Raw genomic sequence first — 22,301 nt, 5'->3', positions numbered from 1 at the left:
TGAGGAGCAGGGGGTGGGCCCTTGAACTAATAGCAACCCTAACTGCATGTTCTTCCTTTCCAGCTCATCCCACTCCAGAGTCCTTTGAAGACCATGCTGCAGGTTGGCATCATGCCCATGCTGAACGGTAAGATCTTGCACAAGTTATGGACTCAAAAAATCTCTTGGAAATGTAGGAACAGAGTTTGCACCTTGTTCTTGTTTAGGGCTACATAATAATCTGGTGAAAAGATGTGGTACTTTTTATGATGTATTTTTAACAAGTGTTTTCTACCCATGAGATTGACAATGTATATATATTCTGGGATACCTTCCTCTTTCTCAAGGCAAGGTACACGGCCAACAAGTGCTTCACTCAGGGTGTACGTATCCGGCAAGCAATCTTTCTCAAAGCATTAAGAGTAAATTCTGCCGTCTGCGGTCACAGAAGTTTGTTGTGGTAGATGAGCAACGTAAAAACAAACTATCTTTGCTCATTGCTCCATGTTGGCATTTGACTCCTTGGTCATTAGTTATCAGATCTATTCAGATACATAAAAATATCGCTTCGCTCTGATGTTCCAAAGAAATAGTGAGACGAGCAGACAGAGAGCTAGGTTAATGCAGTGGCCAATTCATGTTATGTACCAACTGTGTACCTTGAAACACATCATACACCAAATTACTTTCTCACACTAAGTCAAAACCCTGAACTCTTTCATCTCAGCCAGATTGGATCTTTGTAACGTAATTTCGCCTGATTCCCTTGAAAAGAAATTGCAACTGGTGTAAAACGTTGTCCTAAGGTTAACTCTGAGCTTGAGGAAATTACTTTCGATCACGTCAGCCTTGAAGTTACTTTATTGGCGGCCAGTCCAACAGAGGGTCATGTTCAAATTTCTCTGTGTTGATCATAGACTGTGTTTGGCCTGTATGTCTACCCATTATCCCGGAGATGGATGTATTACTCTTCTCGGTGTACACTTCATTCTGGGAATGGCTTTCTTGTATCAGTGCCCAAGCTTCAGCGGACCTCCTTCAGGGGTCGTGCACTTTCTGTTGCAGCTGCGAAACATAGTGACCCTTTACCAAGATGCCAACTATTCCATTGATTAAACCAGGTCCAAAAGAGGGTGGAAGCTACAGTCCTCTGATGTCCACTGGAAATGGTAGACCGGTCCCTTTAATGTTTTTCAATGATTCACTCAGGTCTGGGTCATGTCTAGGCCCTCCTATTTTAGGTTTAACCCTTTAGTAAGTGATCAAATCCCACCAAAACGAACGGAAACAGCCCTCCCAGTCTAAGCACATAAACACTGATAAACACATGCACGACCACAAACTAAAGTGAAATTCAAAGAAAGTAAAATGAAAGTGAATCATTCATTTGTATTTCCTTCTGATGGGTCCAACATAGAATTAGGAGCAAAATAGGTTATTCTACGATTACTCTGATCAAGTTTTGTGGTTTAGGGAAGTCACTAAAATGTTGTTTGTTCTTTCAGTTTTGTGTTCTTAAATTAAAGTTGTAGGGATTGGAAGCATGTTTTAGGTTTGATCTAATTATTGTATACAGTGCAGAGAATCTTAAAATATTTAAATCATATTTGGTATTTTGGCAATGTTTAAATCTTTCATTGTTTGGTGAAATGGCTGGTACATAAGAATCTTGGCCGAAAATATACTATCACATGTACTCACATACACAGAATAGAAAAAACCCTTTGACATATCAGCCTCCTTTTCTAATAAGCCAGTATTAAAATGCCAAACACACCAGGCTTTAAATATTCAATGCAAGTTGTAGCAACAGAAGACGGTGAAAAGAGTGCTGTCCCCATGCACATGGTACAGTGGTGAAAATGACACAGGACTTCCCACATGCTAACAAAATCGTAGCTGCAACGTGTCCCAATTTTATGTGTGATACTTTCCGCAAACAACGGCTTTTTGCCCAACTGCAATTTACTGCTTTAGGTTTTGAGCCCTGACACCTGGTAGCTTAACACCTGGTAGCTATGAGTGTTCACACATCAGGAGCACCACCTTAATGTAGTCAGGAAAAGAGAGAAAAAAACACAGTGACTAACATGCTTAAAGCATCAAGTTTAAAGTGCCTTAGAATGCAGGGCTACAAGAAATTCTGGTTTAATTCCAAATGTTAAAGGTTTCACAAGGTACTATACCGTTTATAGGGTTGCCCGATCTTAAGTGTCATAGTATGCAGTAAATAGTAGATGAATGACCCCCAAATGAGTCCATGAATGTATTAAAATATTTAAATATACAACTCCTGCCTTTATTTATTGTATTATTACTTCTGTAAACCAGACAGAGTCCTTACAGAGTAAGTGTGCATGGTAGTGGAAGTGAGAAAGGGTACTGAGATGTTAGTGAGAGTTCAATACAGACTTTCTATGCTTGAATCAGGCTATCACATGTCCACTGAACACAGCCAATGGTAATACACTACACACCCTTCAATACGGTCCTTTAAATTATATGTGTGCTATATAACAATCACTGCAAAAACCAACATGTGTTGTAAACACAAAAAAAACATAGGGGCATATTTACAAGAAACTGGTGCATCAATGCTGATGCGCCAATTTTCTTTCGTCGCCCATGCCCACCTAATGACACCATGGGTGCACCGTATTTAGAATACTGCACACCATGGCCCACGTTAGGGCAATAGCATCAAAAGTTTTGACGTTATAGTGGTGCTTTGCTGCACTAGCGTCACAAATGTTGACACTAGTGCAGCAAAGTGCAAGGAGCCCTATTGATTAAAATGGGTGCATCACTTTAACGTCTGCTTTGAGCTGGCATTAAAAATTATGCCAAAAATGGTGTGTGCCGGAATGCCCCACTTGCATACATTATGCCTGGCGCAGGCATAATGTGGCGCTAGGGGTCTCAAAGGGGGCAATGCATGCATTGCGCCACTTTGTAAATATGGCGCAGCAAAAATGGCCTCTTTGAGCCACATTACCGTAAAAAATGATGCTAGTTTGGCGCAAGGAGGCGCTACGGCTTGTATATCTGGCCCATAGTTTTTATCTATTATGTCAGTTAGGCAGCTGAATAAACACTGATAAGCACTGATTTCAAAATGTTTCAAACACAATGATAAATATCACTGACATCCACAAGAAACAAGCACGGAAAACAGGACAACCTAGTGGGGTAAAAGTCCTTAAGGATTAGGAGGTTTATATTAATCAATTATGAATCCTAGTGTCTTTGTTACTTAGGCAGAGGACACTCTCCTGTTAAGTTTGGCTTACGATGATCGCATTGCAGGTTTGTAAGCTAATTAAAGAATGTAGTTGTTTGGTATTGAAATCTAGTTTCAGTCTACAGAAGTACTTCTATCTGTAAATATCTAATTTGCAGGACTGAAGCTAACACTCCAACGCCATTTCAGCAGGACCTGTGGCAGTTGGTATTTTAATATTTCTAGGACACTATTTTGGAGTTACTTCGCTTCATGAACTCATGGTTTGAGGGACTTTTAGGGCTGACGAAAGTTAGCATAACATATAAGGCCTTTCAGTATGCCTTATCATAGCATGTAGGTACTCTGTGGATACATTAATTGCATGACGTGTTCGAATGGCTGGTCTCACATTCTGGTTCTGTTTTGCAGGGTTTCTGTGTGCTGATACCACTCTGTGACTTGTTTCACCAACTGGTGGCAGCGATAGTATATGCTCACCCTGGCATTTTATTGACTGACCAACTGAAGTATTACTTTTTAGATATATGGGCAAATGTATTAGTGTTTTTGTGAAGAGGAACATAGGAACATTTCGGGGGAAGTTAAGCCCCTTTTTGGCCAAACAAAGTATATAAAAAATACACAATTTTGCTCCTTTTGCAATTGGTTGCAATTTGGAGCAGAATAGCCCAAATCCTCACAATTTTCTTTGTGCTATCTTTTGTATACCAATTTACAAAACCCAATGTTCGTTCAAAATGCATAATTTTACATAGAGATATATTTCTTCAAAAAGAAAGTCCTGAGACAACCATATATAAGAAGTCTTCATCACGCCTAGCCCACTTTTTTGTTGTTGCCCAAAACACATGTGCCTTTAATAGACATTGATGCTGTTTGGGCCACACATATCAATGCTGGTTAACCACGCGAGTTAAGTGAGGTGCGAGCTATAATTTGCACAGCACGTGTCATCTTAACATTTTCTATTGATATTCCACTTTTCCTGAAAGCAGACACTTTGCTTCCATGTTTTGGGTCTCCAGGTCTGTGTTCTCTCCACAATTTTTGTTGTGGAGGGGGGCAGAAGACCAACAAGGAAAAACAGTTGTTTTTCCATTTTCAGTGGTTTGAATCTGTTTAATCATGTGCTTCCTGTAGGAGTTTGGCCTGGCTTATAGTGGGTACCTTGTGGTACTTACACCCTGTGCCACGTCCAGTTATCCCTTATTAGTAGAATAGAGGTGTTTCTAGCAACTTAGGATGATAGAATGTAGCTATGGCAAAGCAGCTTAGGCTGAACTAGGAGACATGCAAAGCTCCTACTATATCACTTATATCATATAGCACAATATCATAAGAAACACAATACTCAGGGGGTCATTCTGACCCTGGCGGTCTTGGACTGCCAGGGCGCAGAATGACTGAAGCACCGCCAACAGGCTGGCGGTGCTTCAAAGCCCATTCTGACCGCGGCGGTAAAGCCGCGGTCGGAAAACCGGGGCCGGCGGTTTCCCGCCGTTTTTGCCCCGGCTGGGCGAATCCGCCAGGGCAGCGCTGCAAGCAGCGCTGCCCTGGGGATTCTGACCCCCTTACCGCCAGCCTGTTTCTGGCGGTTTTCACCGCCAGGAAGAGGCTGGCGGTAAGGGGTGTCCTGGGGCCCCTGGGTGCCCCTGCACTGCCCATGCCACTGGCATGGGCAGTGCAGGGGTCACCTAACAGGGCCCCGGCCAGCTTTTCACTGTCTGCCTAGCAGACAGTGAAAAGCGCGACGGGTGCAACTGCACCCGTCGCACGGCCGCAACACCGCAGGCTCCATTCGGAGCCGGTTTCTGTGTTGCGGCCTCATTCCCGCTGGGCCGGCGGGCGCTAATTTGGTTAGCGCCCGCCGGCCCAGCGGGAATGTTGGAATGCCGGCAGCGGTCTTTTGGCCGCATGGCGGCCGATTGGCGGTTCCCGTCTGGTGGGCGGCTACCGCCGCCGGCCGAAGTTGGAATGAGGGCCTCAGAGTTACTAACAATAAAGGTACTTTATTTTAGTGACAATATGCCAAAAGTATCTCAGAGGATACCCTCACTTAGGAGGTAAGTAATATACACAAATTATATGTACACAAACCCAAAACAGGTAGGTAACAGTAAGAAAAGTAGTGCAAACAATGTAGAATCACAATAGGATGCAATAGGTAAACATTGGTCTAGGGGCAACACAAACCATATACTCCAAAAGTGGAATGCGAATCACAAATGGACCCCAGACCTATGGGAGGTTGTAGAGGGTCACTGGGACTGTAAGAAAACATTAAGGGTGTCCAAGATACCCCACCTCAGGACCCTGAAATGTAGGAGTAAAGTTACCCTACTACCCCAGAAAGACAGAATAGTCGTGATAGCGGATTCTGCAAGCACCAGCAAAACACTGAAGACGGATTCCTGGACCTGAGGACCTGTAAAGGAAGGGGACCAAGTCCAAGAGTCACGCAAGTGTCCAGGGGGGGTAGGAGCCCACAAAACCCTGGATGAAGGTGCAAAAGGGCTGCCTCCAGGTGGAAGAAGCCGAAGATTCTGCAACAACGAAGAGAGCTAGGAACTTCTCCTTTGGATGGAAGATGTCCCACGGTGTGCTGAAGGTTGCAGACGTGTTTCCAGGCTGAGATACTGCAAACAAGCCTTGTTAGCTGCAAGAGTCGTGGTTGAGGATTTTGGGAGCTGCTGGGGACCAGGAAGGACCAGGAAGTAGCCCCTTGGAGAAGGAGACACAGGGGGTGCTCAGCAACTCAGAGAGCCCCCGCAGAAGCAGGCAGCACCCACAGAAGTACCAGAACAGGCACTTAGAAGATCTGTGAACTCAGAGTCACAAAAGGAGGGTCCCACAACGTCGGATTTCAACTCAGCGAGTTGGGCAATGCAGGACAGAGTGCTGGGGACCCAGGCTAGGCTGTGCACAAAGGAATCCTTGGAAAAGTGCACAGAATCCAGAGCAGCTGCAAATCACGCAGTACACAGGTTTGCTGTCTGGCGTGGGGAGGCAAGGACTTACCTCCACCAAATTTGGACAGAAGGGCCACTGGACTGTGAGAGATACTTGGACCCAGCTCCTGTGTTCAAGGGACCATGCTCGTCAGGATGAGAGGGGACCCAGAGGACCGGTGATGCAGAAGTTTGGTGCCTGCGTTGGCAGGGGGATGATTCGCTACAATGTTGCTGGGAGTCTTCTTACTACTTTTTTGCGGTTTTGCAGGTGTCCTGGAGCAGTCAGCGGTCGATCCTTGGCAGAAGTCGAAGAGGGAACTGCAGAGGAACTCTGGTGAGCTCTTGCATTCGTTATCTGAGGAATAGCCCAGAGGAGAGACCCTAAATAGCTGCAAAAGGAGGTTTGGCTAATAAGAAAGGAGGCTTGGCTACTGAAAGAGGTAAGCACCTATCAGGAGGGGTCTCTGACGTCACCTGCTGGCACTGGCCACTCAGAGCAGTCCAATGTGCCCCAACACCTCTGACCTCTGAATCCAAGATGGCAGAGGTCTGGAACACACTGGAGGAGCTCTGGGCACCTCCCCTGGGAGGTACTGGTCAGGGGAGTGGTCACTCCCCTTTCCTTTGTCCAGTTTCACGCCAGAACAGGGCTGGGGGATCCCTGAACCGGTGTAGACTGGCTTATGCAGAGATGGGCACCCTCTGTGCCCATCAAAGCATTTCCAGAGGCTGGGGGAGGATACTCCTCCCCAGCCCTTCACACCTATTTCCAAAGGGAGAGGGTGTAACACCCTCTCTTAGAGGAAATCCTTTGTTCTGCCTTCCTGGGACTGGGCTGTCCAGACCCCAGGGGGGCAGAAACCTGTCTGAGGGGTTGGCAGCAGCAGCTGCAGTGGAAACCCAGGAAAGGCAGTTTGGCAGTACCCGGGTTCTGTGCTAGAGACCTGGGGGATCATGGAATTGTCCCCCCAATACCAGAATGGTATTGGGGTGGCAATTCCATAATCCTAGACATGTTACATGGCCATGTTCAGAGTTACCATTGTGGTGCTACACATAGGTAGCGACCTATGTGTAGTGCACGCTTGTAATGGTGTCCCCGCACTCACAAAGGCTGGGGAATTTGCCCTGAACAATGTGGGGGCACCTTGGCTAGTGCCAGGGTGCCCACACACTAAGTAACTTGGCACCCAACCTTCACTAAGTGAGGGTTAGACATATAGGTGACTTATAAGTTACTTATGTGCAGTGAAAAATGCCTGTGAAATAACGTGAACGTTATTTCACTCAGGCTGCAGTGGCAGTCCTGTGTAAGAATTGTCTGAGCTGTCTATGGGTGGCAAAAGAAATGCTGCAGCATATAGGGATCTCCTGGAACCCCAATACCCCGGGTACCTAGGTACCATATACAAGGGAATTATATGGGTTTTCCAGTGTGCTAATGAGAATTGGTAAAATTAGTCACTAGTCTGCAGTGACAATTTTAAAGAAAAGAGAGAGCATAAACACTGAGGTTCTGGTTAGCAGAGCCTCAGTGATACAGTTAGGCACCACACAGGGAACACATATAGGCCACAAACCTATGAGCACTGGGGTCCTGGCTAGCAGGATCCCAGTGACACATATCAAAGATACTGACAACATAGGGTTTTCACTATGAGCACTGGGCCCTGGCTAGCAGGATCCCAGTGAGACAGTAAAAACACCCTGACACATACTCACAAACAGGCCACAAGTGGGGGTAACAAGGCTAGAAAGAGGCTACCTTCCTACACTTTCTATGCATACTTTTGAGTTGATCCATAAACTGTGACAATTCAGACTTGTTCAAGCTAGTATAGAGATCAATTAATGGTAGCCACAGCGACCACATCTACTCTTTATTTGCTCACCCACACTGCATCTATTTTGGTTTTATTTATTTTCTGCTATCCTATCCCCCTGCCTGACGCTATTGACGTTTTTGGAACAGACATAGGGTTTTTTTGCAGCTCCTGCCTAAAGAAACGTCTCCGAAAGCCTGACTGCTAAAAGTATATATTTTCACAGATGTAATGTCATTGTGCCCTTGTTGATATATTAGTACTTTACTGTGGTTTGTCATTTTGGGGGCTGTTACATATGCTCGTTGTCCGTACTGTTGTGGACTGAATAGTTTTCTCTCTGGTTATAACTCCTTGTAGGGTGATGGTCGAGTTTAGAAAAGAAATCTAACTTTCTGCAATTAGTGTATAGTTTGGCAAATCCTACGTACAAATCACAAATAGTCTTCATACAGTACAACCACAAGCTGTGCAGTGCAGTCACGCTATGGTTCTCAAAGATTCCAAGGGCAACATTTATTTTTGCTGGAGGTTTTCTCTAATAAATAGATTGCAGAATATTCCAGCTAAAGTATTTCATGCCTCAAAACCGTTCTTTTGATGAGTTTTCTAATTATATAAAAATGATGTGATGTCGAGGTTACGGGGTATTTTAGGAGAGGTGCCAAACTACAGTAGTGAATCCAGTAGAAGGTTGATGCAAAAATGATACAGCAAAATGAAATAAAAAGTCTCACACACAGTAAATCACCTTATTGTATATAAACAACCATATGATGTTGCACTCCATGAAGAGCTTTATTGTCAGTGACGTGTTACACGCAAATGTGAATAGTTAGTGCGCATTTGAAGCAATCTATCAAGTTGAGTAGCCTAGTGAATGTAGCATAAGAAAGAAAATCATCGTTTCTGCAGAAGGATTTATAGTTTGCTTCAGAGAGGGGACTGACGTCTAAATGCTGGAGACTTCAGCAAAAGGAGGTGAATTTGCATCTGTGGGTCATGATGACTCATCTGCAGACTGTAGGCAATTTATAAAATAAATTGTGCACTTTTATACACAAAGACGACTACTATTAGAATAACAACTCAGTCTTTATTTACCATCCAAGGCGGGGCCAACCCCCAAAGACCAGCAAAAAGAATTAATACATACAAACATGAATGTCTTTGTAACAAAATGTTTGCTAAAAAAGACTATTTATGATTAGAAGGCTGTTTGTAGTACAACAAATATTAAGACTAGATTTTCAGTTTAAAAAGAGTTCACAGACTTTAAACTTACGTCAAATCAATATCATTGTGTACGTTGTGGTTTAAGAGGAATCTCAAAATGTACAGGTTCATCAGTTTTACCCTGTAACTATTCATGTCCAAACAGATGTGAACAATATAATTTCTGCACTAAGGAAAGGAAAAAATAAATTGTTGTTGTTGCCTCTGTGAGATCTGTTGGCTTTGGCAATGTATACTTTTTGATTTTGCCATGCGGTACAGCAGAAGGGTGGCTGAGCAGCATGGCTAAAAGAAAACAAGCAATATGATGCGGTCAAAGCTGACCGCATCATAACGCCTTTTTCTGAAGTATATCATGGCTCAATAAGTGAGAACCATATTTACACTTTATTTGCACTGCATTTGTTAAATTTTTTGATGCAAAAGCGGTGCAGACTTACAAAAGACAATTATATTTTGTAATTTTGTGCCGCTTTTTGCAACGCAAAAAAAGTATAAATGGGCCTTAGCGTATTACTAAAAACATAATTCTTGAAAGCGCTGTAAACATTTACACATCTTTTGGCACATTTGTTGACATCCTATTTACACTGTTACCCCAGTGCATGGAACAGGATTCGATTCAGTGACCGCTCATTCACAGCCACTGACATCAGAAGTGATTACATTAACCAACTGAGCTGTCCTATAAAAAAATGCATTCTCTCTGGTCTTCTGAGGCTCATGACTAAGCACTGTTTCTTCAGTCTTTGACCACGTTGTCCTCACTGGGCTGGCCTTGCAATGTAAAGCTGTGCTGTCTGTGGTCTGATCTCCCTGACAATTGGTGGCATTTCTTAATGAGATCTAGTGCTTAATTTGTGCTTGTTGTTTCCGGTGCGGAGCATCAGCACTCATTGTTGAGGGCCGGAACCTATTTTTCTGCCTCAAGTACTTACTGCGAGAAAAAGACACATATGACACATATGGGAAAGACTGAGAATGAGAAAAACTAAACGTGTCACTATAAGAGAGAGCAGAAAGCTGCAACAGTGAGCTGAAGAGGCAGGAAGTGGCTGTAAATAGATTGAAGAGGTCCGAACTGGCTTCAGGATTACGCTGCCTCGGTATTCTGTGCTCGCACATTTAATTGCAGCAGCCGCATGTTTAAGAGGAGTGCTTTGGGCACCAGCACATTTTTATTTACAAATAAAGCACTGATGAGAACGGACAACTCTACTGCCCAGATCAGCTTCCACCAGCACACATGCTGCTATTATCTCCAGAAAGAGCACCCCTGTAACAGCATCCCCTAGAAGGGAAGCCGGCTCATGGCAAGGGACCCACGGGTTCAAGCACACAGTAGATTTTCCAACCTTTCAGGAAGCACTTAGCTTAAGCCCGTTCGGGCACGCTGCAAGGATGTAAATAGAACATCAAAGATGGGTGCATGAGCATCAGGGAACAGGAGTCGCATTGTAGATTTATGGCCCTTCAGATCTGGACGATATCACAGAGTCCAACACATAAAAACAAGTTAGAGCTATTAGCATTGCACATTCTTAACTGGACTTTTCTTGCAACATAAATTGAAAATGAAAAGTAAAACAGTTGACATTAGCAAGCTTATTCAAAGTGCCATGGCTGCCATGAGCATGAGCGTGAAGGAGAGACACAAAATGAAAATAAGGCTCAACAGTAAAAAAAAAATACATACCACTGAACATGAAGCATGGCGCCGAGCCGTGAGGAGAAAGGATCGCGGCTTAGATTAAAGGATAAACTGAAACCAGACGGGAGGAGGGAGGCGGGGCCATCACATGCCAGAGGAATGTGACATAGTGTGATGGCCCACAAGAATGTTCTCTTAGTGAATGCTCCCTGGGTGGGACCTTAGTGGACAAAGGAGGGACATTTCGCACAACGCACCAATAAAAGTGAAGCATTTAAGACAGGCAAAACAAAGAATGAATGGCAAGAGGGGTGTAGCTTAAGCCCCTATCCTGAACACAGAATGTCTCGCAGAGACAGCGCATTGCGCTGCCTAGGCTTGACCTAACAATTAGCATACGAGTGCTCAACACTTTGTATGCGGTAACACAAAAAGTGGTGTCTAATCACTCTTTGTAGTTATAACTTTTAATTGTATAGGAATCATAGCTGCTCCAACTTTATTTCACTTAACTATTTATTTCAATTATTTATTTTTTCAGTGGGGGTATTTTAAAAAGAAATTCTGTACATAGGAGTAGCTGTACACATCAGAAGCATCTGTTGTTTAGGGAGGGGCACTCTAGAAGAGAATCTGAATTTAATCAGTGGTAGCAGCTGAACATAGACACTACAAACACATATCTCATTTATATAATTAGTTATGTAGTCTATTTTAGTATAGAAATAAGGATAAGGTGTATTTGATTATTTAGATTCCTGTAACATGAGGTGTTCCTTAATTGCAATTTTGACCGGTGTGAGCAGAGAAACTGTGTGTGTTTCAGCTCTCCAAGACCTGACATGACACCAGCAACTCTTCAATATCTATCATCTAAAACTAGACTTCCCAATACTTCCCCATCACTCAAAAAGAAGGATCTTGATAATCTTATTCAGTTATCACTCGAACCATTCACAAACGTGCATCCGCGGTTATGAAGCATTGCGTTGATATTGCGGACGTGAGTGATCTTTTGCCTCATTAATGTACTTTGACAGAAACTTGGCTCAATAACTCTTAATTATGTCTCGGTTTGTCTTAAACTTCCCCCACACAATATTCAATTCTATGATGAGACCGCACAGTCATGGAGGTGGAGTAGATCTTATCCATAAGAACGTGTTAGCTTTCTGATACCTTTCCACTCTTCCCTACCACTCCTTCCTTTGTCTGGAAGTCTCGGCTCATGAGGCTTTTTCTCTCCGACTCAACATCATTCCTCTGTCCCAGAGGCTAATTATTTCTTCATGGAAGAATGTATGGAGTTCAGTATGAGCCCAGCTGATGATATCTGAGACGATCATCTTCCACTGTGACTTATATTAACCCTGTAGCGATGCAAGCAACAAATTGGTGTACATATTTACAAACAAATGGTGTACGTGTTTCTGCTTCATTAATTGACAAACTTCTACAACATTGTCTCATCTCCACACACTGTAAAGGAGCCATCCTTCATCTGATGTAGCAAAGGATACGCTTCTAACTGCCAACAACAACATCCTATTGGAGTGTAATGATCATCTTCAGATTCAATTCATGATGGTCTTTGCCAACCAGAAAGCCTCAGGTCCACCTATAAAGGAAATGGTGTGGTTTTCTGACACCAGGAGCATGGGCATTTCCAGTCTTGCTTCTAGAGCTTATTGTAGCCCTCGCCTCCCAGATCACAGCCAAGACAATAAAGTCAGGACTGTTTAATAATTGCATGATAGCCCTGAATGGGGGCTTTGCTCCATTGAAGAGCAAGAAAAGACTGAAGTTTTCACTTCCTTGGTTCTTTAAAGATCTTTACCATGAAAGAAAAGGTCCATGAGAGATCAAAAACACTTGCCGACAATAACTCACCCTTCTAATCTGAATTGCATTAGGGTTGACAAAAGAAGCTATAAACCCTATATCTTAAGAGCTATGTCTTCACATATCCAATCACATCTGGATGCCTCCAAGAATCGTCCAAAACCACTCTTTGAAGTGATTAAATAACCCAAGTTCCAACAGCATGATCTATGCCTCAGAAAACAACTGTGAAGGCTTTGAGAACTTTTTTGCTGCGAAAGTAAAAGTAATCGAGCTTCCTACTCCACCAAAATTTATCAACCTCGATGACCACAAGTTAATCTGCAACATGCAGTAGACCTGGTCCCATTTCTTCTTGAAAGTATTGCCAGAGTGAAATTATCAAACAACTTCAACTACTCTGTGGTTGGATCCATCAGCAAGAAACTTGCAAATCATTTGCTACCTTGTTAGGTCACTCTAGTGAACTCATCACTCTTGCAAGGTATTTTCCCCGGTGGTCTGAACAGCTACGTAGTTTGCCCCTCTTGAAAAAAAAACATCAGCTCATGCCAGTGACCTAAACAGTATCTGACGTGTCTCTACCCTTTCCTTCCTTAGTAAGATGAATGAAAGCTTTGTATCCTCCCAACTCTGTCTTCATACCCAAACCTAAACATCTTCCCCATGTTCTCCAATCTGTATGTAGACAGGCTACGGTGATTAGACTGACTTTGTTTATGAGGTGATGATGCACTCTGTAGGAAAGCACCCTTTTTGGCATGGTTAGCCCACACTTATTGCCTGGTGTCTGATGTAATTTCGACAGAAAGTGCACTGGGTTACTCCTAACCAGGTCCCCAGTGCCAGATATCTTCCCCTAAACTGTACTATCGTTTCCCCAATTGGCCAAGCTTTTAGCACCTCTGAAAGCCCCTAGTAAATGGTACCAAGATGTACCTGTGCGCCTGGTATACTAAAGAATATCCCCAAGGGCTCCAGCACAAATTGGGCAACCCTAAAGTACCCCTCACCAAGCATATAACAGACTGCCATTGCAAGCTATGTGTCTTGGTGCAGCCAAAAATGAAAACACTACATGGCACACAGCACGTGTGCCATGTCCCCTAACACTGCATGCAATATATGTAAGTCACCCCTCTAGCAGGCCTTACAGTCCTAAGGTAGGGTTCATTATATTACATGAGCAGATATGTCTCTACAATGTCTTTGTCAATTCACAGACAAAGTAAGTGACCAGGATAACCATTTTAAATGTGTTTGCCGAACACTGGTCACTACTAGTTCCCCAGCTACATAATGGCTTCGCTGAAGATAGGGATGTTTGGTATCAAACATCTCATATTGGTAAACCCACACTGATACAAATGTTGGATTCAACAATACATTCACCCAGAGGGCATCTTAGAGGTGCCTGCTGAAAACCTACCAGCTACTAGTGTGTTAACTGACTGACAAAAGCCTGCACTGGACGGGGGTGTTGACACCTTCCCCAGGCAGGATGGACATTTCAGGGCAGGAAGCTTCAAAGGCCTAGCCACCTTTGTAATGCAACCCAGGTCTCTCCAAATGACGGAGATGACCAACCCCCCTGTCCTGACCCCACTTTTTGCGGCAAGACAGGTGGGAAAATTAAGTTGATTAGGAGGTGTGCCCACTTCAAGCCAGTCCCACCCCTAAGGTGGGCGAGCTGAAGTGGGCACCACTTTTTAAAGTCCTCCATCTTGATTTGGAAGGAGTTGGGCCACTAGGGTCAGGGTTATGCCCGCTTCCCAATAGAAGTGGTCATAGAAAGGGTGTAGTCAACCTAAAAGTGGGCAATCCATTGGCTGCCACCTGACGCTCCCTGTAACACCCCTAAATGGAGTATTTAGGTGGCACCCCTGAAACCCAGAAATCAGATTCTGATGACCTAAGAAGAAAAGGACAAAGAAGATACGCACCCGCAGAAGAGGAGAAGCACAAGCAGCAGACCTGGTACCAATCCTGCGGGCCTGTCTGCACTCCTCGATGGACTCTGCACCAGAAGACGCCTCATCCTACAGCTAACCCTCCAGAAACCTGGGATGGGCTGCCTGCCTTCAAAAAAGACTCAAGTCTCCTCTGAGCAGCGGACCTACTCTCCAACCGACTCTAAGGAAAGGATGCTGCAGCCTCCAGAACTGCAAAAACCCGACGCCTGCAGCCACCACTGCACCCGCAGTCACCGACCCCAGTGAGAGTGGGCCACCAGTGGCCAGCAAGGTCCCCCACTGTCAAGAGTCCAAGTCCGTAGTGGTTTCAACCCTCCTGGACTCACTGAAGTCACCTGCAGCCTCTGCATGCAGCCTGTCTCTCCCGTAGCCTCTGAGGTGAGAGAAACCCGACACCTAAGGCAACCACTGTACCCATCACCGCTGACCCGAGTCGAGTTAAAGTGGACCCCTGTTATGGTGTCAACACCATTCTGTATCTCGACTGAGCACGAGTCTGCTGTGGTTTCACCCTTCCTGGACTCTCTAACAATGCCTGCAGCCTCAGAATACAGGACACCCCAACCGCAAGTGTTCTAGGACACAGAAGCCCAACGCCAAAGAACACCTCTGCATCCGTCGCCCCTGGACCCTGGTGAGGAGGACCAAAAGTGCACCTACGTCCCTGAGCACTTTACGTTTGCCACTTGTTGATTGTCCCCGACTGGCCCCCCAACCAAAGCCTGCAGCCTAAATCCCCGGAGACAAATCCCCATTGAAATACATTGGGCACCTGTTGTGTACTGCACCTCTGCACCTGGCCGCCCCAGTGCTGCCCAGAGTGACCTCTTGATGTGGTCCCTACCCTTGCACAGTACTCACCTGGTCTACAATATTGATCCCATGAGTCGTCGTAAAGTGCCTGTGTACTAAATGAGTTTTCCTTCCATAAGGCTAACATTGAAGAACTCCGAAATAGCACTGTGTCGATTTTTGCAAGTGAAAAGTACTTATGCTTAAAAACGTACTTACCTTATAACTAAGTTCTTGGGTTTAAAGTATATATAAAAGAAGTGTTGTTTTTCTAAATTGGTCTCAGATTTATTCTTTGAGTGTGTGTCTCATTTATTGCCTTTGTGAGTACAACAAATTCTTAGCATTACCCTCTGATAAGCCTAACTGCTGGCCCACACTACCATAGTCCTATCTATTTTTCCTCTGCAAACCAATTGGGGATCCACCGGACTCTCTGTATGGTATACTTCTTTTCATTGCACTATATAGAGAGCCAGCTTCCTACACACTCTGAATGCCTGACTTGCTTTTTAGACCTCTCGGCCCTGTTTAGTACAGTCAAACAAAGCCCACAGGTAGCCATCTTGTAGGACAAACAGGCTTCAAGTGAACAGTTCTAAAGTAGTGTTCAGCCTACCTATCAAACCCCTTTCAAGTAGTCAAATAACAGAGCTCTGTTTCTAGCAAGGTTAGCCTCCGCAAGTAGTTCCTCAGGACTTCGGTCTGTCCCCAATTCTTTTTAACCTCTATGTGGAGCCAGTAGGAAAGATCCTTAAAGATGTTGGTACACTACATCAACAGTATGCGCATTGTACCCAAATCTTTCTGAAGTCTTCCTCTCCTCTTTCTGCTTGCCAAGCCTTTGGTTAAATTCAGACGTGGATATCATCCTGCCATCTAAAATTAAACCCCACAGAAAAATAATTCCCACTAACCTCTTGAAAAAACAAGCCCTCATGTCCAAGCACGGATTGACACGTGCTCTCACTTAGATTTCAACAGGAACATTGTGAATAATGCCAAACCCTTGAGATTCATCCATAACAGCCGTCTTAACATACAAAGGACAATCTCTGCTGTGGCCAAAACGCAAACGCTACCAACTAAGGATACTTTGGGGCATCAGGCATATTATCCACTATTCAGACTTGAAGTCTGTAGCCAGGCACGAGGTCAGTCCAGACTAGACTGGCTAGGGAAACGCTCTTCTGGTTGCTCGTCCAAAAGCTCACCCGGTCTCCCTCAGATCTGCTTTCCACAGGACCACCCTCTTTGTTTCTAGGTATAAGAGATTTGACCACATCTCTCCTGTCCTCTTAACTCTATACACTCAGTAAGATCATGTGTATCACTCATACAGCCTTACATTTCTCCACCTGCATGGCAGCAGAAATGATCATCCAGGATGCCCAAAGGGGCTGAGGTATGTGGGACTCCTCGTTGAGACCCCCACTTTCAAGCGAGAGTGGTATAAGACGTAACCCTTTAGCAGTCGAACAAGAATCTGGGACTTTCTCATACCTGCTCTCTGCAAGACCCCATGTCTCGCTACCTGTAAAAAGGAACTAAAATCCCTCCTGGTCCGCAGACATTTTGGTAAAATACTGTTTCAAACTACGTCAACTAATCTGCATTGAGTTAACCTTTCTGTGCGGATTGTGTGCGGATTTTCTCTTAAACTAGCTTGTCTTCTGTGAACGTTCAGGGCTGTTGTTAAGGGCTGTCATGCCCTCAAGCCACATTCTCACAAAATAAACCTGCAAATAAATAAATAAAATACATTTCAGATGAGAGTTCTGGTTCGGGGATCCTTGTAAATAGTAGGTACTGGAATCCTGATGTCACAAGTGGAGGTCTGGGTATGACCTGGAGATGAAGGTTAGATGCATGTGGATTACGAGCTTAGAAGTATCTGCTCGGGATTCAGGAAGCGTGGTTTAGGTAGCAGACATGGTATGGCATGTCTGGAATGCCCTATGTGTAAGGATAAGTGATGGTGAAGTGACATGATGTGTCTGTGTATGCATCTGGTTTGTCTTGTGTGTAAGGAAAGGGGGTGATGTAATTGTAAATTGTATTTACATAGCGCTTACTACCCCTGACGAGGCGTTGAAGCGCTTTCCAGTGAGCAGCATGCTACTCCAGAGCCCAAGAGTAGAGGGTAATAGTAGAATAATATGTTTTCCTTCTCTTTGTCCATTAGTTATGTTTCGTTTGTCTTCTTGATTTCTTGATGTTTAGTAGAGCTGCGAGTAGGGGTAGATGTGATGTGCCTCTGACTGCATGCCTGAGTGGACATGCTGTAGAAGGTTGAGAGTAACTACTGTGGGATGCCATGAAATGTTGGTGTCTGTGTGCTGGGTTAAGTCTGAGCCAAGTACAGTTGGAAGGAAAAAGAGCCCTGACAGGACATACCTAATGTGACTGCACCCTAAGGGCCAAACATGGAATGATGATCTTATCCCCTCCTTGAATAGCTCCTTATGTAAAGACCCCTGCCACCCCCCAGCCATAACATACATTTAGTGCTTTGAACACTGCGATCAATGACTTGTAGAAAGCATCATTCTTAGCTGTCGGCCAGCTAGCTTGGTGACTGTAGTCAAGAATTAGGAGTGCGACTTTTAAGGAAGATCGCGAAGATCTTTTATTTTTTTTAACAAATGCAGTGATCACTTTAAAGTGTGTAAAACTGTTTTCTTTGATTAATTGATGTCAGTTACTCATTGGACTACTCCCGGGATCTACCAGGGTTTGCATGTTACCTACTTAAAATATCGACTTTGCAGCTTGAAAGCTGATGTAGTAAATTCTTTGTACACTGCTGCCACCCCGTGGTCGTATGCGATATAGTTGTAGAGTGTTTTGAAACTACCTTGTGGCCATGAGCCGTGAGTGCCTGTACCAGACTCAGATACTATGGGGCAGATTTATTGAAAAACGGCGCAACGCAGTGCTGCGCCAAAATTGACAGCGCTGCGCTGCGTCACTTTAGAAATGTAGGGATGCGCCGTATTTAACTGAATACGGTGCACCCCTGCGTTTCCCCCTGCGCTGGCACTATGGGGCATATTTATACTCTGTGCAGAATTTGCGTCAACATTTTTGATGCAAGTTCGGCGCAAACCTAACACCAATATTTATACTTTGACGCCCGACCCCGCAAACGTCAAAATTCAGCAGTGTGCGTCATTTTCTGGATGCGGGAAACCGCCTTGCCTTAATGACATGCAAGGTATGCGTTCCTGTCCAAAAAATTACTTTAAGGCTTGTGCGCCTTATTTATACTCCCACATCATTTTGACAAACAGGAGGGGGTGGGCCTTAAAAAATTACGCCCAGCCTGATTTGCGCCGTTTTTTAACGCCTGGGTGAGGGCAGGCATTAAGGGACCTGTGGGATCATTTCCATGGTCTCTGACCATGGAAGGAGTCCACGGGTGCCCTTCCCTGCCCCCAGGGGCACCCCCTGCAACCTTCGCCCACCTCTGGAGGACACCCATGGATGGGGGGACCCATCCCAGGTAAGTACAGTTAAGTAGAGGTAAGTATATTTTTTTATTTTTTTAAAGTGGCATAGTGGGGCCTAACTTGGGCCCCCTACATGCCACTGTGTCCAATGGCCATTGGGCAGGAGGGCATGACTCCTGTCTTTAGTAAGACATGAGTCATTTCAATGGGGGTTGTGCGTCAAAAAATGGCGCTAGTCCGGTTTGAGCCATGATTTTTTACTTTAACCTGAATTGCACCATTTTTTGACGCACAACCCCCATTCTTCCCTATGCCTGCGCTGCCCGGTTAGAGTCATTGTTTTTTTTACTCTAACCAGCCCTGCAGCACCGGCTATCGTCAATCCATAAATAAGGTGGCCGCATGGTGCGTTGGAATGGCGTTAGCCAGCGGTACATTTTTTGGCGCAAACCAGCGCTGGCGCTGGTTTGCGTCAAAAAGTATAAATATGGGCCTAAATTTAGCTGCCAGCGCCAACATAGGCATCCTTGCACCATTGTGCAAGGATGTCTGTGTTGAGGGGTGTGATTGTTTATGTGCGGGAAGGTGTTCCTTCCTGCACATAAACAATCACTAATGGCGCTTTGGCACTTCTGTGTGTGCTGCACAATGCAGCACACACAGAAGTGCCAAAGCGTCATTTTCAAATGATTGTTTATGTTCAAGAAGGGACACCATCCCACACATAAACAATAATTTCTGGCATTTTGCTTTTTCTATGCATGCAGCAGAATACAGCACCCATAGAAAAAACAAAAAACTAGGAGGAATGAAAGTGTCGTAAGATTTTGGCGCTGCCGCAGGTTTACGAAATTTCATAAATCTGAGGCATGCCCACAGCAACACCCATTGCACGCCCCTTCCACGCCCAGTGGTGCGTGGGAAGGGGCCGTATTTACAGGGTGGCGTTAAGCCACAAAAAGTGGCTTAACGCCACTCTGTAAATACGGCGCTGTGCTTAGCGCCATAGGAGCGTCACAAGAAGTGACGCTCCTGTGGTGCTAGGGTCATATAAATACGGCCCTATACATCCTCCATGGTTCGACTTCAGTCTCAGATTTCTTTCTGGGCTGTTTACATTTTTTATTCAATAGTGTGGATAGCTGATCTAGTTTTGGCTCACCAGAAAGACCTGTGGCTGGAGATAAGGAAGCATGCATCCATAGCCACATATTAGTCTGCCAAGCATCTGAAAGATGTAGTTGTACTTGTAACGGGCACTGCCTTTCCCTCCCTCACCACACCCAATAGGTTGCTTCTTACATTATCATAAGTCCTGAGAAGACCTACATACAAATTACCAAAATGTTTGTGGCTATGTTATTTTTGAGGCTGCGTTGGACTCGCCATTTGCTGGGATGGCTCCCAAGAATGTGCAGTTGAAAACCCTCCATGGATCATTGGAAGCATCTCACCAACAGCCGCACAGACTTGGGGGCATATTTATACTTGTTTTGCACCAAATTTGCGTAATTTGTTTTGACACAAATTCGGTGCAAAACTAACTCAATAATTATACTTTAGTGCTAGACCCGTCTAGCGCCAAATTTATGGAGTTAAAGTCATTTTTGGGACGTGGAAACCTACTTTGCGTCATTGAGATGCAAAGTAAGCGTTTCCGTGCAAAAAATGACTCTATGGCCTTAGCACCATATTTATCCTCCCGTGCTAAAATCACGCACAGCAGGGAGGAGGATTCAAAAAATGGTGCAAAACTTGCTTTGCACCATTTTTTAACGCCTGTGTCAGGGCAGGCGTTAGGGGACCTGTTGGCCTATTTCCATGGTGAAACACCATGGAATAAGCCCACGGGTGCCATCCCTGGGCCCCAGGGACACCCCCACTCACACCAGAGGGACAGTGGAGGATGGGGGACCCCATCCCAGGTAAGTATAGGTAAGTGCAGGTAAGTTTTTTTTTTTTTAAGTGCCGTTGGGGGCCCTGTAATGGGCCCCCCTACATGGCACTGGGTGCAATGGCCATGACTAGTGGACCCTGGTCCCCTGTGCTGGCCATTGGGGCAGTGGGCATGACTCTTGTCTTTTCTAAGACAAGAGTCACGTGGTATGGAAGGTTTTGCGTCAGAAAATGACTCTAGGCAGGTGAGTGTCACTTTGTTTTACTCTACCATGCCTAACATAATTTGTTGGTGCAAAACCCCCTTCTTCCATACTGCCAGCCCCACCTGACCAACGTAATTTTTTTTAATGCAGCTTACCCTTTGCACCGGCTTGCACCATTCTATAAATATGGTGCCCGGCTGGTGCACAGAAATGGTCCAAGCCGGTGCTAAACTTTTTGGTGCAAAACTGCATTAGTGCAGTTTTGCACCAAAATGTATAAATCAGGGCCTTGGTGTCGTGGACCGTCATACCAGCAAGAAAAATGCCCTTCTTGCACCCATATAAGTAGTAAATCATAGCCATTACTGGGGTGTAGTGCACCCCTCAGACCCTGGTGCCGGGTGACACTACAGCTGCTGTACCAATGATAGATGCATTCCTGAATATATCAAAAAAATTGAAAGCAACTTCAGACAGCTTAAAGCAAGTTCTTAAAGCCTGGTTTGCAAACCGCGTCCCTTCTTGGGCAGCTTCTTTCAGGTAATGTTACGGAGAAATTTGAGTTGTCACTTGATTGTGTCTACAAGTCCCTTAGCAAACAAGAAATACAGTTTTATACACCTCTCACGGAAATCCTGCGGTCTGAATAACAGCAACCGAAATACTACTACTACTACTACTACTACTACTACTACTACTACTACTACTACTACTGCTACTACAACTACTCATAATAATAATCTGCTTTTTATTTACTACTTCATGCCACACTTCTGCTGTTTGTTTCAAAGCAATGTGAAAGCAGGGGTTACTATTAATCAATTTAATTGTATATTGTTACAATTCTGTGAAATCCCCATCAGCGAGGCTTAACAGAAGCTAAAGGATTCAATATTTTTTCACCCAGTTAATTGGATGTAACTGGGGGCCAGATTGACTAATATTTCACGCATCGCAGCACATCAGCTACACTTGCTGCACTGCATTGCACAAGGGGGGGGGAAACAGGAAACAGAGTAATTTCTCCTGAGATTGGCATGCTGCTTGTAGTTCCCTCTACTGGTGGACACAAACAGCCTCTCTTCTGCACAAAGCACAGCCTTGCATCACTGGGCAGAAGTGAGTATCCGCTGTGTAGCATAGGATTAGTACTGGAAGCAAACACTTCCGGTGCAAGATCCAATGCCTGGACAAACTCAGGAGGATCCCATGCCTCGCTGTGCACTGCAGCATACATCGATATTGGGAAAATATTT

General features: G+C 44.7%; 1 protein-coding gene across 2 annotated transcripts in view; it reads left to right on the top strand.

Moving 5' to 3' along the window:
- PLTP (phospholipid transfer protein) overlaps positions 1-22,301 on the top strand; it is a 160,746-nt gene that overhangs the window by 129,624 nt on the left and 8,821 nt on the right. For both annotated transcript variants that reach the window (XM_069243516.1, XM_069243517.1), the window contains exon 14: positions 64-127. In XM_069243516.1, coding sequence (XP_069099617.1) covers positions 64-127 — 64 coding nt within the window. The remainder of the gene's footprint in view (positions 1-63; positions 128-22,301) is intronic.

The sequence above is a fragment of the Pleurodeles waltl genome, chromosome 7, assembly GCF_031143425.1.
Source record: "Pleurodeles waltl isolate 20211129_DDA chromosome 7, aPleWal1.hap1.20221129, whole genome shotgun sequence".
Classification (NCBI taxonomy): domain Eukaryota; kingdom Metazoa; phylum Chordata; class Amphibia; order Caudata; family Salamandridae; genus Pleurodeles; species Pleurodeles waltl.
This window is presented reverse-complemented; position numbering and strand designations above follow the sequence as displayed.